Source organism: Oncorhynchus nerka, linkage group LG21 (assembly GCF_034236695.1).
Source record: "Oncorhynchus nerka isolate Pitt River linkage group LG21, Oner_Uvic_2.0, whole genome shotgun sequence".
NCBI classification, from domain to species: domain Eukaryota; kingdom Metazoa; phylum Chordata; class Actinopteri; order Salmoniformes; family Salmonidae; genus Oncorhynchus; species Oncorhynchus nerka.
In genome coordinates, this window is record NC_088416.1 from 10,242,226 (window position 1) to 10,259,740 (window position 17,515).

The 17,515-nt window shown below is 44.4% G+C and overlaps 1 protein-coding gene across 2 annotated transcripts in view; it reads left to right on the plus strand.

The window, feature by feature from the left end:
• The window catches only part of LOC115103872 (protein kinase C alpha type-like), a 226,402-nt gene that overhangs the window by 61,040 nt on the left and 147,847 nt on the right, over positions 1–17,515 (plus strand). For both annotated transcript variants that reach the window (XM_029624890.2, XM_029624891.2), the window contains exon 3: positions 12,987–13,069. In XM_029624890.2, coding sequence (XP_029480750.1) covers positions 12,987–13,069 — 83 coding nt within the window. The remainder of the gene's footprint in view (positions 1–12,986; positions 13,070–17,515) is intronic.

A 17,515-nucleotide genomic window follows, 5' to 3' on the forward strand; every position in this document is an offset into this window, starting at 1 on the left:
TTAATGTAATGCGCAAATTTGTAGCATTAATTAATGTAATGAACACATTTCCAGCAGTGATAGTAGAACTTTAAGTTTGAATGTAGCCAAGCTCACAGGCATCTCTATACTGATTTTGAGATCTTTGTTAGAGCTCCGTTATCTGTTGAATAATGTAACGCGTCCGTTTTGCTATTCAAAAATACTGTCTGACGCCTCCAAAAGGCTGCAGTGAGGTCAGGAGTGTGAAAGGGTGTTTTATCACCTCAAAGGAAGGTAGTAAACACTGTCAAAAGCATTCCCACACACACACACACACACACACACACACACACACATGAACACGGTCCAGATAATCTCCTCACACACACACTCAAAAACCAATCTGATCCAAGCCATCACGTCGTTCAGGTTTGTAAACAGCTTCACTTCACCCAAACAAATCTCTCTTCTCGACAAGGTTGGCTTGGTTCAATCAACCACAGATAATGAATTACCATACTCCTGAATCATTTCCTGAGGAAATTGAATCTTCCTCCTATTCCACTATTCCTACAGCAATACTGTGAGTGGCATTACCTGTGCAAGACATGATTTGTTGCATAATGAAATTGTAATAATAATCTCACGCAGCTATTCCATCTGGAAAGAAGAAAATAGAAAAATGAACCGAGGCTATGTTCCTATTCAATGATTTTAGCGAGTGTCTTCCATTGGCATAGTGGCTCAATACCTGTTGCTGCGAAACGAAGCCTGGGTATCTTTGCTACATCATAAACTCTACCATGACGAGTCACATTGGAGCCCTTTATGAAGGCTACTATAACGCTCTCCCAGTGACCCAGTACCACATAATTATCAATGATTAATGGACCCTCATAAAATCCGGATATCAACCTGGTTCAGCTTCTCCCCTTGACGCCATTGTTACCTTGGCATCATTGTTACCTTGGCATCATTGTTACCGTGGCATCATTGTTACCTTGGCCTTTGACACCATTGGCTCCCATTTGAATGGGCAGATGATTATTGCCACTAGCACCGCCTCCTCCAAGTGCCCCCTGCCAGTGTTCCTTCCTACATGTTCCATCCCCAATAAGTGCTCATTGTGTAACAAGTAGCGACTACCTTCCGGAGACCTCCATTCTGTGTCAAGCCTCTGACGTGGCCATATGGACTATAGAGTGTCGATTTGAGTTCCGGCCAACCTCCATTTTGTGTCATGCTCAAATCTGTGTCATGCCTCCGATCGCCTTGCGTAAGTGGCCAATGTAAAGAGTGTCAACCGTGTTTCTCGCCAACCTCCATTCGGTGAGGGTTCTCTTTTGAGAGCCAATAAAAACGTGTTGACACCATTCCAGACACCTCCATCATAGGTCAAGCCTATAGACCTCTGTTCTGTACTCCATAGAGCTCTGATTATAACTGGTGTCATCTGCGCTCCGCAAACTTCCATTGTGTGCCAAGCCTGTAAGACCCCTAATCATCTGTTGAATACTGCGGGGATTTAGTCAATAGAACGTAATTGGCACGTTGAATGCAGAACCAGCACTCCAACAATTACTCCCAGAAAACAACGACACAACCAAAGCTAAGGCTGACCAGGAAGAGTGTATTTAAAAATATAAAAAAATAAGTATTTCACATTTATTTAACCAGGTAGGCCAGTTGAGAACAAGTTCTCATTTCCAACTGCGACCTTGCCAAGATAAAGCAAAGCAGTGTGACAAAAACAACAGAGTTACACATGGGATAAACAAACGTACAGTCAATAACACAATTGAAAAATCTATGGACCGTGTGTGCAAATGTAGGTTGGTAAGGCAATAAATAGGCCATAGAGGTGAAATAATTACAATTTAGCATGAACACTGGAGTGATAGATGTGCAAGTAGAGATACTGGGGTGCAAAAGAGACCGATGATAAATAACAATATGGGGATGAGGTAGTTGGGTGTGCTATTTACAGATGGGCTGTGTACAGGTACAGTGATCGGTAAGCTGCTCTAACAGCTGATGCTTAAAGTTAGAGAGGGACATATAAGACTCCAGCTTCAGTGATTTTTGCAATTCGTTCCAGTCATTGACAGCAGAGGACTGTAAGGAAAGGTGGCCAACGTAAGTGTTGGCTTTGGGGATGACCAGTGAAATATACCTGATGGAGCATGTGCTACGGGTGGGTGTTGCTATGGTGACGAGTGAGCTGAGATAATGTGGGGCTTTACCTAGCATAGACTTATAGATAACCAACCTGGAGCCAGTGGGTTTGGTGACGAATATGTAGTGAGGGCCAGCCAACGAGAGCATACAGGTCGCAGTGGTGGGAAGTATATGGTGCTTTGGTGACAAATCGGATGGCACTGTGATAGACTAAATCCAGTTTGCTGAGTAGAGTGTTGGAGGCTATTTTGTAAATGACATCGCCGAAGTCAAGGATCGGTAGGATAGTTAGTATTACGAGGGTATGTTTGGCAGCATGAGTGAAGGATGCTTTGTTGCGAAACAGGAAGCCGATTCTTCTAGATTTAATTTTGGATTGAAGATGTTTAATGTGAGTCTGGAAGGAGAGTGTACAGTCTAACCAGACACCTAGGTATTTGTCGTTGTCCACATATTCTAGGTGAGAACCGTCCAAAGTAGTGATTCTAGTCAGGCAGGAGGGTGCGGGCAGCAATCTGTTGAAGAGCATCCACTTAGCAAGAGCGACATCATTGATATATACAGAGGAAAGAGTCGTCCCGAGAATTGAACCTTGTGGCACCCCCATAGAGACTGCCAGAGGTCCAGACAACAGGCCCTCCGATTTGACACACTGAACTCTATCTGAGAAGTAGTAGGTGAACCAGGCGAGGCAGTCATTTTAGAATCCAAGGCTGTTGAGTCTGCCGATAAGAATACGGTGATTCACAGAGTCTAAGGCATTGGCCAGGTCGATGAAGACGGCTGCACAGTACTGTCTTTTATCGTTAGTGGTTATGATATCGTTTAGGACCTTGAGCGTGGTTGAGGTGCACCCATGACCAGCTCGGAAACCAGATTGCGTAGTGGAGAAGGTACGGTGGGATTCGAAGTGGTCGGTGATCTGTTTGTTAACTTGGCTTTCGAAGATTTTAGAAAGGCAGGGCAGGATGGATATAGGTCTATAACAGTTTGGGTCTGGAGGGTCTCCCCCTTTGAAGAGATGACCGCGGCAGCTTTCCAATCTTTGGGAATCTCAGACGATACAAAAGAGACGTTGAACAGGCTAGTAAAAGGGGTTGCAACAATTTCCGCGGATAATTTTAGAAAGAGAGGGTCCAGATTGTCTAGCCCAGCTGATTTGTAGGACTCCAGATTTTGCAGCTCTTTCAGAACATCAGCTGTCGATATGGGTAAAGGAGAAGCAGTTGGGGAACAAATAAGGTATCGATGGAACAAAAAGGGTAGCTAAAGGCATTAGGTCTCCTTGACTGAGTAACTATTGGTGATATGGATGACCGCAAAGGAACAGTGCAATGCAGAAAGGGTGTTCAAGAGATGGTCTCAATTCCCAATGGATGATGTCTTCCGTTCAGCTCAAATGTGCGTATTGAGTGGAGTGTCCTTCATGTTTTGAAAAGACTGAGTCGTGTTCCCTGTCAAGTAAAAATCTCTTCCCTGCACCACTATTGTACCTGGCTGTCATCGTGACCATGGGCTCTATAATACCCATAGTGTTGTGCAACAGGAGGTCCATGTCTCCTCTTTGTGAAGAGAGAACACTGATGACAGCGGAGGGCAATCATCACACACGTGCATTCATCCACAATACACGCAGGCAGACACGCGCGCTCACACACACCTCTGTTCTCGCCCTTCCACCCTGGGCTACCGATGGAGCTTGGGAGATATAATCATAAGAAATGAACGACACTGTCATTATTGCCCTTACTGTGCTTGTTCCCTTGGAAACAGACGACCCTTTCCCTGCACGAGGGGGCCCCTCCCTCTTTCCCCTTGACTTGGTCTTTTCCAAGATGGTAGACACTGGCTGTACAGGACAAGAGCCTTCCAAACAGGGCGATGTTTTGAACTGTACTCAACTAGCAATAACGTGGTGTATGCTGTTAACTTATAAAAGGCACTAAAAAAAAACGTGACCACTTGTTGAGTTTCAACAGCACTTGTGGTGGTGTGTGTGTGTGTACAGTATGCATGTGTGTAGTCCTTTACATTCGTACCTGAATACGGGTTGAAAATGGCTTATAAGCGCCTAAATTGGAACACGGTGGCTGCACAGTAACATGCTATACATGACGTCAGAGCTCTGGCTCTGCGCTTCCCAGCGCTGGATGGGTTTTGACCGACATCTTATCTTTTATAACTTAGCTCGTCGTGTTGGCGCAATAGAACACGCTTTCAAATCACGCTCAACCTGATCCAGATTGCGATTTATAATGGGATGTTTTTGGATTGGGTAAACAACGTCAGTGATTGTGTGATGGCGAGGATGCAGGATGTAATTCCTCAACGGCACTCAATAAAGTACCTTAAAGTTGATGACTCTTCTTTTGAAATTGCTTCAAACTGTGCACACTTACATCTCTGGTCTTGTGTTGCACCTACCCCACATTTTCCAGGAATAGTCCTATCATGTTGCTGAATGTATCCAGGATACCATATAGGCCAATTTCCACGAGTGTAAAGGGTTAACTGCCTGTGCGTGTGGTCCAGTTACAGAACAGAAAGGAACCCTACGGTGACACAGCTGTGGACGTGAGCGTGTCCGTTTGTCTCTCTCGTCTTTCTTTTGGTGCACAAGAAAGAAGTGACTCTCACCCGGCCCAGATCTCCCAAGTGTGACTAAACCCCTACCCAAGCCTCCTAAAGCCTCCCTTGAAATCAGATGAAACTCCTTTCCTCCCTCTCTTCTCTACTCACCACCCGGCACCGAAGAATTCCCCCGAGCTGAAGACTTACTATCCTCCTCTTGGGGGAATTACATTTAGGGGGAAAATGTAGCTGTTTCTTCCTCCATTTCCCTCATGAGACCTCTGCTAGCCCCGGCTGAGACTCCAGTGACTTTAAACTAAGCTGCTCTGAGATTAATCACAGTTTCCACCCTACTAACCTCCACCAGGGCTGTGTTCAGTAGGCACAAAACGGAAGAAAAGGTACTATCTGAACTAGTCCAGTAAGAGATTGTTGTGCTAAATATCGTGCAAAAGTTTGCCATAATGAACAGGACCCAGATTTTGCAGTACAGTGGGTGGAGAGGGAGAGCATTGTACAGTATAGGGAGCTAGTTGGTTAACACTGAGCTGGAATTAGGAGCCCTTACTGTGCTTCTGAATGAGTAATAACAAACCTGACATGACAAATCGAAAACCTTTCACCGTGGCTGCAAACAGAGCATCATACAGGAAGCTAATTGGTTTATTTTTATTTATTTTATTTAACCTTTATTTAACTAGGCAAGTCAGTTAAGAACAAATTCTTATTTACAATGACGGCCTACACTGGCTAAACCCAGGCGCCGCTGGGCCGCCGTGCGCCGCCCTACGGGACTCCCAATCGCGGCCGGTTGTGATACAGTCTGGATTGGAACCAGGGTGTCTGTAGTGACGCCTCTTGCACTGAGATGCAGTGCCTAAGACCGCTGCGCCACTTCGGGGAACACTGTGCAGGAACCCTCACGTCTCTGAATGAGTGGCGTCGTGACGTCATAAACCTGACATGACAAACCTTAAACCCTGTTTGTGGATTTCACACTGAATGACATGACAAATATAAGCGCATTCACAATCAGTCAATGCTTGATGGCCATCACATAAGCAATATTATCGTCAAGCCCACTCGAACACGTCATGACAATGGTGTTGGATCGTATGTCGTAACCAGGCTTAGCCTGCCACGAATGGTTATGCCCTACCGTCCATGATATACGATGCGTATTGTATGGGTTATACGATGCGTATTGTATGGGTTATACGATGCGTATTGTATGGGTTATACGATGCGTATTGTATGGGTTATACGATGCGTATTGTATGGGTTATACGATGCGTATTGTGTGGGTTATACGATGCGTATTGTATGGGTTATACGATGCGTATTGTATGGGTTATACGATGCCTATTGTATGGGTTATACGATGCCTATTGTATGGGTTATACGATGCGTATTGTATGGGTAAGAGGAAGCTGCAGTAGTTCTGGGTTGGTTGTTAAAAGTCACCTAAGCTGTGCTATGCTCTAACAGCTACTATTTCAGCTTTTATGACCCGAAAGAGTTTTTATTGCAGATGAAGACGAGGGAACGCTACATCCCACATACTGATAGAGGGCCTTTTATTGTTTTATTGTAATTACCCATCGAACAAGCTGCTGAGAAATCTGTTTGGGAGAGATCTGATTAAATACCTGCTGCGGTCCATAAGAGGGTAGTAGTCTGTCATTATGTTGATATATTATGTTGTAAAGTAAGGCTACTGGAAGTTCATGATTTTCAGCGAGTATGACTTCATGCCTCAGTAGATTATAGGTTTTCATTAAGAAGCTGAACATACAGAGTGATATGCATTATGAGTGTTGATGCAGAAAATAGCTGTAGGGAGACTGGATCTATCCAACATAAATCATTGTTACAACCTTGAGCAAGAATTAAATGCCCCATGCAGTTAAAAATGTGATTTCCTGTGTTTTTTTTGCCCTTGTAGTGTAAGATCTGTTTTGAAAGAAAAGCGGCTGAAATGTCAGCCTATTTTAGTGGGATGGATTTTCGTTCTGTCTGGTGATATCACCAGGTGATAAATTAGTTGATAGACCAATAAGAAAGAAAGTTCCAGACCTCTCTGCCAATAACAGTTTTCAGTTTTCCCTTCCCCTGTAATGAGTGCGTACTGGCGGCAGAGAAGTCAGGCGCAGGAGAGCAAAGACTGTTACAACGGTGCAGTTTAATAATAAAAATCAACGTGAACAAAAACAAATAAATACAATGGGACGAAACCCTTCGCACACCAGACATAACGTGCACAAACTCTTATGATCAACAATACCGGACTAGGACATGTGGGGAACGGAGGGTTAAATACACAACATGTAATTGATGGGATTGAAACCAGGTGTGTGGGAAGATGAGACCAAACAAATGGAAAATGAAAGGTGGAATCGACGATGGCTGGAAGACCGGTGACGTCGACCACCGAACGTCGCCCAAACAAAGCGAGGGGACCGAAGTCGTGACATCCCCACTCAGACCACTCCCAGACAATCCTAGCAAAATTATTTATTGAGAAATGCACTTTGCGAAGAAGCTATTTTTGATTATTTTTGACTATTTGAAAACAATCACAGTAAGGTCCTTAATAATTGTTACCCAGAAGTTATTTGATATTGAGATAAAAATGGCTGCATTGTACCTTAGTATTATCTGAACGCACCGATCAGACAGATTTATGCGGATAACAGACACATTATTACCACTAAGATGGCCAAGCCAAATCTATAACCTATCGCTTCTTCTCCAACACATTTGTTGTTTCCCATTTAAAACAGAAATATTGGAGTTGGCCAGGCTTGAGGGGGAATAAATCACACAACACAATAATGTCTGAATTAATTTATTTCTCCAGTTTTAGAACTCCTCCACGACGTTACTTAACATGAAAGATGGTTACTCCTTCTGTCATCCACTCAGGCCGTGGTTTATATTATATCAGAGAGGAGCAGATTTTGGGAAATATTGTCACCCCTTTCACTTCTGGATCTGTGAGTTTATGATATTACCATAACCTAACCGCAGACAGCCATCATCATCATCATATTATTATTATTATGCCCATCATTATTATCCATACTTTCATCATAATTATTATTATCATCATCATCATTTGTATCGTCATCATTATTGTTGCTATGGTGATCATAATCGTTGTCATTGTCTTAATGGTCGTGGTTTCGCCGTATTGCAACGCAAGTTATTACAGATAATAGGCACTTGAGTCCATAATACGCACCACACTAAATCAAATGAAACCAATTTGGATCTCTTAGAATTACTGTATGATTTGAAAAAGATTTTCAGGTCCCATTTAGCAGAGTGCTCTGCATTATTGTGCATTATTAGTGTTTCAGCGCTTTGGTAGTTTCCTTATTTATGGCTTCTCTGGTTGGTTTATGATGCAAGCAGCATTCTATCAATGTCACTTCCCTCCTATCCCCGGTCTCCTCCACCCACCCTCGGACTATCCGTGTCTGGGTCGAGGTTGATTCAGTGCCACAATCGATTGGAGGTCGTCTCCAGACTCCCTCTCTCCCTGGTGTGGTGACTGACTGTCCTACTCCTCTGTCCTTGACTTCCCCTCAGTCTCTTTGGCGTGACATGGAAGACCTGACACAGTCGGGTTAGAGGCAGGGCGCTCTGCTCTTAAACACCTTCTCTTGTTCGCCTCTCAAGAGCACTTCACACCGTAACCGAGAGACACGGAGACACACAGAAGTGACTATCAGGCCTTTAGCTGGAGTTCAGTATGCTTGTTTTTAGAGGCTCACCTCGCCAGGGTGGTTTTTGTAAATCAATATAATTATTGCAATTACGCTTGTCAGGGTCAAGCTCACCCAATGTTCTAACTAAAACTACAAAAAAAAGGATGCTGCCTCATGCCAGCAGTTTTCAACAAATCGGTGTTTTTAATGGTCCTCGTACGCAGCAAACTGTTCTAAACAGTTAATGATAATTAACAGTAGCGTGACTAAGCCGAAGTGACGTCGAACAGCCTGTTGTGAGAGCCGGCAATGGGATGCCTTGCTTGCCAAAGATCAATTCTAACCCCCCCCCCCCCCCTCCCCGATCGTATTATTCTGACACATACTTCATGATCAAGTCAATGCGCTGATGTCTACATATCTTAACCCCTTATTCCAGATCCCAAACACATTCCCATTCTCGACTCCGCCTCATTCCACAGCAGTGAATAACGGAAACGAACGGATTTTGAATTGCAACCATTCGCCATGACGTGAGCGTGGTTTGATTTGAGTCGGGAACAACGGCAGGAAAAGAGAGACATTGTCATTCAGTTAGGAATCCCTTGTTCTGCTGCTGGAGGCGTATTTGAAGATGTAATAAGTATTTATTGTAACATCCACATTACATTGTGGCCCCTCCATAATTCATGGTGCCCTCGGTGTGAAATAATTAGATCACAGTGAGACCCTTCATTAAAAGTCAACATGACATTTTCTCTCTGCTCTTCATATTCCGTTTTCACCGGCTCACTCACTTCTCCTTTTCCATTAGAATGCAAAGCCTTTTGAAACCTCACCAAGTCATACAAAGTCTTGCTATCCTTTTGACGCCGTTATTTCTGATCCAGGTACAGCCTAAAAGTGATCAGTCTACCGTTGTTAAAGGGATAGTTCACCCAAATTTCAAGATTACAATGTTGATTTCCTTACCCTGTCAGCAATCTATGGACCAGGTTTTGACATCGATCCGTGCTTTGGTTAAGTTTCCCTGGCACTGTTTCCAAATGCTCAAAATTATAATATTGGTACCGTGACTCCCATTCAAGTCACTATACAGATATAAGTATTTTTCGCGCATTATGTTCAAATAATCGATAAATGACTTTGTTGAGCTTCACAACCAATTTGAGGTTTTGGACATGTTGCGCAAAACATGTTAATAACGCTAACCAGGACTAATAATGTTACCAGGATGGGATTTGTGCCACAAATGCTAAAACATTAGCAGTTGGAAACCGTGCCAGGGAAATAAACCCAAAGCATAGCTTGCTGTCATACCTTGTCCATAGACTTCTTACAGGGTAAGGAAACCAATGTGTAATTTTGTAATTTTTTGAACTATCCCTTTAACTGTACTTCTTGTTCTGATCCAAGTGCAGTCCTGCAAATCCACCACTTTGTCCACATTGCTCCTGAGCCAGGAACTGTGTAGTGATTCACAGCCATTGAGAGTTTCACCGATCCAAGTACAGCCGTTGCCTGCTCGGCTCATCCTTTCTCATAGAACCGTGAAACTCTGAGTAGTAAGGTCCTGCTATTAGATTTGAATCGTCACTCAATACAGTCCCACTGTATTTACAAGTCTACAAAGTGGATCCCATTAACCTATGGCAACAGTTCAGTTGCATGAAGGCTTGTCTGTTCTTTAGGCCTCTAATGAAACTGTTGCTCCAACATGGCGGTGGTGATGGAGCAGTGGTGAAGCCCTAAGTGCTCCTTTCGGGCCTGTAGGAGAACAGTGGGTCTAGTTTCACCGGCAGATATCCCCTCTAATAAGGACACTAGGGCCTGTATCCATGGAGACGCAGCCGTAACCTCTTCCATCTTCAGCCTTCTGCCCTTTGACCTTTCTCTTTCAACCACTAGCGAGGAACGTGGCCCCTTCCAGAAACTCTAATAAAGAAACAATCGCCTCAGGGCAGGTTACAGATTGGGTCAGGTGAACTGCAATGTTCCCTATTGTTCAGAATGACCCAATTTCTCCTGGAGCAGCAGGTTCCTCTAAAGTGGTCCTAAAAATACATGCAATAAAGGCACTTCTCAGAGCAGTTTGGGAGCACTGAAATAGAATAGACGTCGACTGAACTGCTGCGAGACTTTAGCCTGTCTAATGGGTCTCGTTATTATGGACGTTTTTAATGCCGCAGAGAGACCATAGTTCACCTCTTCCTCCGCATTTATTAGAGATTATAGACCGCTGTACATCTCTCTGACGGCTGGGGCCTGACAGTGCAGTGTCTTCCTTCCCGGCCTCAAAGGAAGTTGTGCCGCGCAAATGATAATTGTCTACCTACTGCATATCATTACCTGACGTGGTTCAGAAACCAAACTAATTGCGAATAGGGGATAGAATTTGAGCGATCTTTTTTATTGCGTGTTGGTTTGTTGCGACCACACTCACTGTTTACTCGCTGATAACACTCTGTGGCGTCATGTGGCAGTTGGTAACGATCTATCGGGGTAAATGGATGCTTCAGACCATTCGCCGGCTATACTGCAGACTTATGGCAGTTAGTTATTAATCATTTGGATTTACGGCGTGACGGCTTTCATGTGGGTGGCTGTGGTAATACGAGTTATGGGTTGTGGTCTCGCGAGGGGGGTTGACTGGTCTGAACAAGCCAGTATGTTAGGGGTGAGATGGGCCGGGGTTGTTGATATTCATTTGGCCATCGTTAATGTTGATGTGAGACGTTTGGCCTTGATGCTTACTGTGTTTCAGTCAGATCAGATTTCCTGAATAAATGGAGGCCCAGCCGATACTCCGCTAGGCTGGTTTTGTTGGTCAGTAGGCCTATATGTTGGTTTGAAAGCTAAAAGAAGCCTAGCTTTGAGTGGGCACATTGCACCCTTCTACTTAGAATTTAGTTACAATTTCTACTACAGAAACTGTGATAATGATGTTAAAAAAATACAACTCTTTAGTACATTGTTACCCACCCTCTCACCGTCTGCTAATGTAATGTAGCCTACATGTTGATATTGGGTCATGAAAAGGTCAAAGAGGTAACAATTACTAGTGGTAGTGGTGCATCTCTGAACATCAATGCTATTGAACATCAGTGCCATTAATTTAGTATAGAGCTAACAGCACAGAAGGCAATTAAGTTTGGCTGGGCCTGTGAGAGCCAGGGATATAGAGACGTGTGCTGAACGAAAGTATAAACGCTACGTGCAACAATTTTAACAATTTTACTAAGTCACAGTTCATAAGGAAATCAGTCAATTGAAATAAATTCATTAGGCCCTAATCTATGTATTTCACATGACTGGGCAGGGGTGCAGCCATGGCACCAACTTGGGAGCCCACCCACCGAGAAACCTGACCCAGCCATTCAGAATTCATTTTTCCCAACAAAATGGATTTATTACAGACAGAAATACTCCTCAGTTTCATCAGCTCTCCGGGTGGCTGGTCTCAGACGATCCCGCAGGTGAAGAAGCTGGATGTGGAGGTGCTGGGCTGTTGTGGTTACACGTGGTCTGTGGTTGTGAGGCCGGTTGGACGTACTGCCAAATTCTCTAAAACGACGTTGGAGGTGGCTTATGGTAGAGCAATTAACATTAAATGTTCTGGCAACTGCTCTGGTGGACACTCCTGCAATCAGCATGCTAATTGCACACCACCTTAAAACTTGAGACATCTCTGGTGTTGTGTGACAAAACTGCACGTTTTAGAATGGCCTTTTATGGTCCCCCGTGTAAAGATCATGCTGTTTAATCAGTTTCTTTCCAGACCTGTCAGGTATCTTGGCAAAGGAGAAATGCTCACTGACAAGGACGTAAACAAATTTGTACATCACATTTGAGAGAAATAAGCTTTTTGTGCGTAACGAACATTCCTAGGATCTTTTATTTCAGCTCATGAAACATGGGACCAACACTTTACATGTTCAATTTATATTTTTGTTCAGCGTACTATAGTTTGGAGAGATGGAAAGAGATACAAAATATATAGCTACAATTCTGAGAGATCTATTGGCACAGACAGCAGTCTGTAGCCAAGCTAAAATACCGAGCCTTCAGAGACTATCTATTATTCAAGCAGCCAATACACTCAGCTCCACCACCACCATTATCCCCCAGTATCTGAGCTTAGCTCTGTTTCCAATGTGGTGCTAGCGTAGCCACACACTGGGTGTACTCAATGAGGCTGTGAGAATGCAGTGCCGTGCCGTTGTGTGTGTGCGCCTGTAAGGCCTGCGAGACAGTGAGGAGGTAGTGGTACAGTACAGTACTTTGGCTGCCGTAGGCTGTACAAGCCATCTGGAGAGATGATTAGCCAGACCGTGTTTTTTTCCCCCCTCTGCTCTTAGTGGTGTCTGTTCTGTCTTGCAAGACTTCAGGCTAATTTAGATATGCTAAAGCTATGATACTGTAAAACAGATAAAGTTGTCTCACTCTTCTTTTCTGTCTCTCTCTGTCGCTCTCTCTCTCTCTCTCTCACGTATCTCTCTCGCTGTATCTCTCTCGCTGTATCTCTCTCGCTCTATCTCTCTCGCTGTCTCTCTCTCTCTGCAGTTTGCTGTTTCGTGGTCCACAAGAGGTGCCATGAGTTTGTCACGTTCTGCTGCCCCGGGGCGGATAAGGGTCCCGACACAGACGTAAGTAGCCGTACCCCCACCCTCTACCCCTCATGTTCTCACCGCCTCTCCACTCTTAGGGTCTCTAAGCTTCTGTCAATGGACCCCTAGCGAAAGGGGGCACCACCAAGGCACATCTCTTCTAAGGATGCGTCGCAAATGGCACCCTATTACCATATAGTGTATAGCTATGTTGGTATAGGGTACATTTTGGGATGCAGGCTAAGTATATGGTTACTCTCAAAGTGACAGCCTTGCAGGACGGACCATACGTCCTTGTCTCGTTGACCGGGGCTGACCATTAAGGAAGAAGAATGAGTCTGCTCCTTGTCTGACAGGAGATCATTGTGTGTGGAGGCCCAGAGCTGTAGTATCATACATCACCTTGCTCTGTGTATTGGGAGGCCAGTCAGGCTAGATTTTTTTGTCTTGAAGTTGTAGGAATTGAATTTCGGCAGAGTTCTTTTGGTTTGGTATCATAAAGAAGTTGGCTCTGTACTCTACTTTCAAACACCCGACAAGAACTTTCCATTTAAAATGGTGCGTTTTGAAACGGATAACAAAAATGACCACCCGGACAAGTCCAGATGGTCCCTCCCCATTTCCGTGTGTTGTTTTCTCAATTTGATGCCTAACGAACGCAACCAAGTCACTTTAGATTCAATGCCTTTGGACACGTCTGCTTTAGTCTCTCACTCTGGCGGGGGGTCGGATAAGGAACACTGTGTCCAGGACAGGGCTCTCTGGATGAATCATACCAGCTGATGGCCAGTTTACCTCCTTTCACCCCAATATACCTGATTTATCTTTCGAAGGGTCACTTTGTCCCAGTCATTATGTCACTCGAGGACACTTCCAGGTCCACTCCAAAGCACTCAGATGTGTACACTCGTTTACTCCCTGTTAAGATCTGGGGAGATCCCCCATGATTAAGACTTTTGATTGACCCCAGTAGTCTAAATAAATGACAACCCACACCAGTGTCATACTTGGCAGTGATGAAATCCCGCTACGTCCTCAGACGAACCATCAAACAAGCAAAGTGTCAATACAGGATTAAGATTGAATCCTACTACACCGGCTCTGAAGCTCGTCGGATGTGGCAGGGCTCGAAAACTATTACAGATTACAAGGGGAAACCCAGACACGAGCTGCACAGTGACGCGAGCCTACTAGACAAGCTAAATACCCTTTTATGCTCGCTTCGAGGCAAGCAACACTGAAGCATGCACAAGAGCACCAGCTGTTCTGGATGACTGTGTGATAACGCTCTCTGAACTAAACCTTTAAACAGGTAAACATTCACAAAGCCGATGGACCAGACGGATTTCCAGGATGTGTATTCCAAGCATGCACAGACCAACTGTCAAGTGTCTTCACTGGCATTTTCAAACGCTCCCTAACCAAGTCTGTAATGCCTACATGTTTCAAGCATGCAAACATAGTCCCTGTGCCCAAGGAAGCGAAGGTAACCTGCCTAAATGATTACCGCACTGTGGCACTCACGTATGTAGCCATTAAGTGCTTTGAAAGGCTGGTCATGGCTCACATCAACATCATCATCCCAGAAACCCTAGACCCACTCAATTTGCATACCGCCCCAACAGATCCACAGATGATGCAATCTCTATTGCACTCCACGCTGCCCTTTCCCACCTGGACAAAAGGAACACCTATGTGAGAATGCTTTTCATTGACTACAGCTCAGCGTTTAACACCATAGTGTCCTCAAAGCTCATCAATAAGCTATGGACCCTGGGACTAAACACCTTACTCTGCAACCGGATCTTGGACTTCCTGACTGGTCTCCCCCAGGTGGTAAGGGTAGGTAACAACACATCTGCCACGCTGATCCTTAACACTGGGACCCCTCAGGGGTGTGTACTTAGTCCTCTCCTGTATTCCCTGTTCACCCACGACTGCATGGCCAAACATGACTCCAACACCATCATTAAGTTTGCTGACGACACAACAGTGGTAGGCCTGATCACCGACAATGATGAGACGGCCTATTGGGAGGAGGTCAGAGAACTGGCAGTGTGGTGCCAGGACAACAACCTCTCCCTCAATGTGAGCAAGACAAAGGAGCTGATTGTGGACTACAGGAAAAGGCGGGCCAAACAGGCCCCCATTTACATCGATGTGGCTGTAGTGGAGCGGGTCGAGAGTTTCAAGTTCCTTGGTGTCTACATAACCAACGAACTATCATGGTCCAAACATACCAGGACAGTCATGAAGAGGGCACGACAAAACCTTGGCATGGGTCCCCAGATCCTCAAAAGGTTCTACAGCTGCACCATCGAGAACATCCTGACTGTGTACGGCCCAGCTTCCTGCCATCCAGGACCTAAACAATAGGTGGTGTCAGAGGAAAGCCCATAAAATTGTCAGAGACTCCAGTCACCCAAGTTATAGACTGTTTTCTTTGCTACCACACAGCAAGTGGTACCGGAGCTCCAAGTCTAGGACCAAAATGCTCCTCAACAGTTTATACCCCCAAGCCATAAGACTGCGGAACACTTAATAAAATCGCCACCGGACAATATACATTGACCCCCCCCTTTTATACACTGCTGCTACTCGCTGTTTATTATCTATGCATAGTCACTTCACCCCCACCTACATGTACAAATTACCTCAACTAACCTGTACCCCCGCACACTGACTCGGTACCGGTGCCCCCTGTATATAGCCTCATTATTGTTATTGTGGTACTTTTTTATTTTAGTCTACTTTATATTTTCTTAACCCAACATTGCAGTTTAAGAAGAGTTAAGGGCTTATAAGTAAGCATTTCACAGTAAAGTCTACACTTGTTGTATTTGGTGCATGTGACAAATAAAGTTTGATTTGATCACATTAAAAAACATGGCTTACTTTCAGCGTCTGTGTTTTAAATCTCTCCAGAATAAATCTTACTTGGATCTCCACTTAGATTCCATAGCAGTGGATGAAGAGTGACTCCTAGTACTTTCCTCTGTGGGAGTGTGTCCTCCGAACCCTGTTAGGTGTGAAGGTACACTAGCCTGGCCTAGCAGCACAGCTCTGACTGTTTGCATCCCAAAACACATCATATTCCTTATACAGTGGGGCAAAAATGTATTTAGTCAGCCACCAATTGTGCAAGTTCTCCCACTTAAAAAGATGAGAGGCCTGTAGTTTTCATCATAGTCCTGCTAAGCTGAGGTCGCTGGTGGTAATGCACCTTATTATGAGAGTTAGTTGCCAATTGCCATATAAAGTCCAAAGAAGAAAAATACGTCTGGAAGGAGGAGGGATGACTAGAATCGATTCAGTTGACCGTTTTATGTGTGGATTAATTGTCGGAGTAGAGAACCTTGTGCATTTTAGGTAAAATAACAACTCAATGTTGATATCCCAGGACAAATTAGCTAGCAACTGCAAGCTAGCTAGATACATTTTCATAAATGTTTAATGCTTTTCGACCTGTCCCCAAATTAATATAATTGGTACAGAGTTTGTTTTGATATTTCAACCTGTGTGTCGGGATCACGTTTGGTTTTGGGGGGACAAAATCAATTTGCGCACGATGGCGGACCAGTTTGGGCATGATGTAACACAGCCGATTCAAATGATCAAAGCTTGATGATTCGTTGATTATTTGAATCAGCTGTGGAGTGCTAGGGCAAAAAACTAAACAAGCACCCCTTGGGGTCCCGAGGACCGAGTTTGGGAATACCCTGCACTAGGCCTTCCATGGAATGAGTTTGACACCCCTGTGCTAAGTGATTTTCTTCTCCAGTGTGGCTTACAGGGGTTATAATAAGGGCAGCTGGTAACTCCCCATTTTTGTCAGCATTACAAATATATGTTCATGTCAATTATAGTAATCCAACTTTATGGATTTATTAGGGCAGAAGTTGTCATTAGGCACAGATCTAGGACCAGCTTACCAACCCCTAAACTTAAACTTGTGAAGAACATAGTGACTTTAGATCTAGGGCGACTGCATCCTATCAGATATGTTATTAGCAAATGTGTCATCTGGGGCCACATTTCTCAGCACACAGTAACAGATTGTTGAGTTACATAATATAAGAAAAGCACTGTTCCTACTGAAATGTGTCTGGTTCATGGGCTTACAGAATGCATCCAAACAAAAACTGTGTGTTTTATTGAGTCTGCTAATGTAGCCATAATGACTGCCGCGAGCCAACGTTAGCCTCGCGAAATACCCACATCTTAATAATTTAGCCCATTCCACATGGGAGACGCATCCCAAATGGAACCCTATTGCCTATATGGTGTACTACTTTTGAAAAGGACCCATTAGTGCACTATATAGGGAATAGGGTGCCATTTGGGACGCAGTGAAGGTTGTACAATGCGGGGGGATATTGGCGGTTGTAATGCGGGGGGATATTGGCGGTTGTAATGCAGGGGGATATTGGCGGTTGTAATACAGGATATTTGCTCACCACAAGGAGTTATTGCAATGTGAATTGC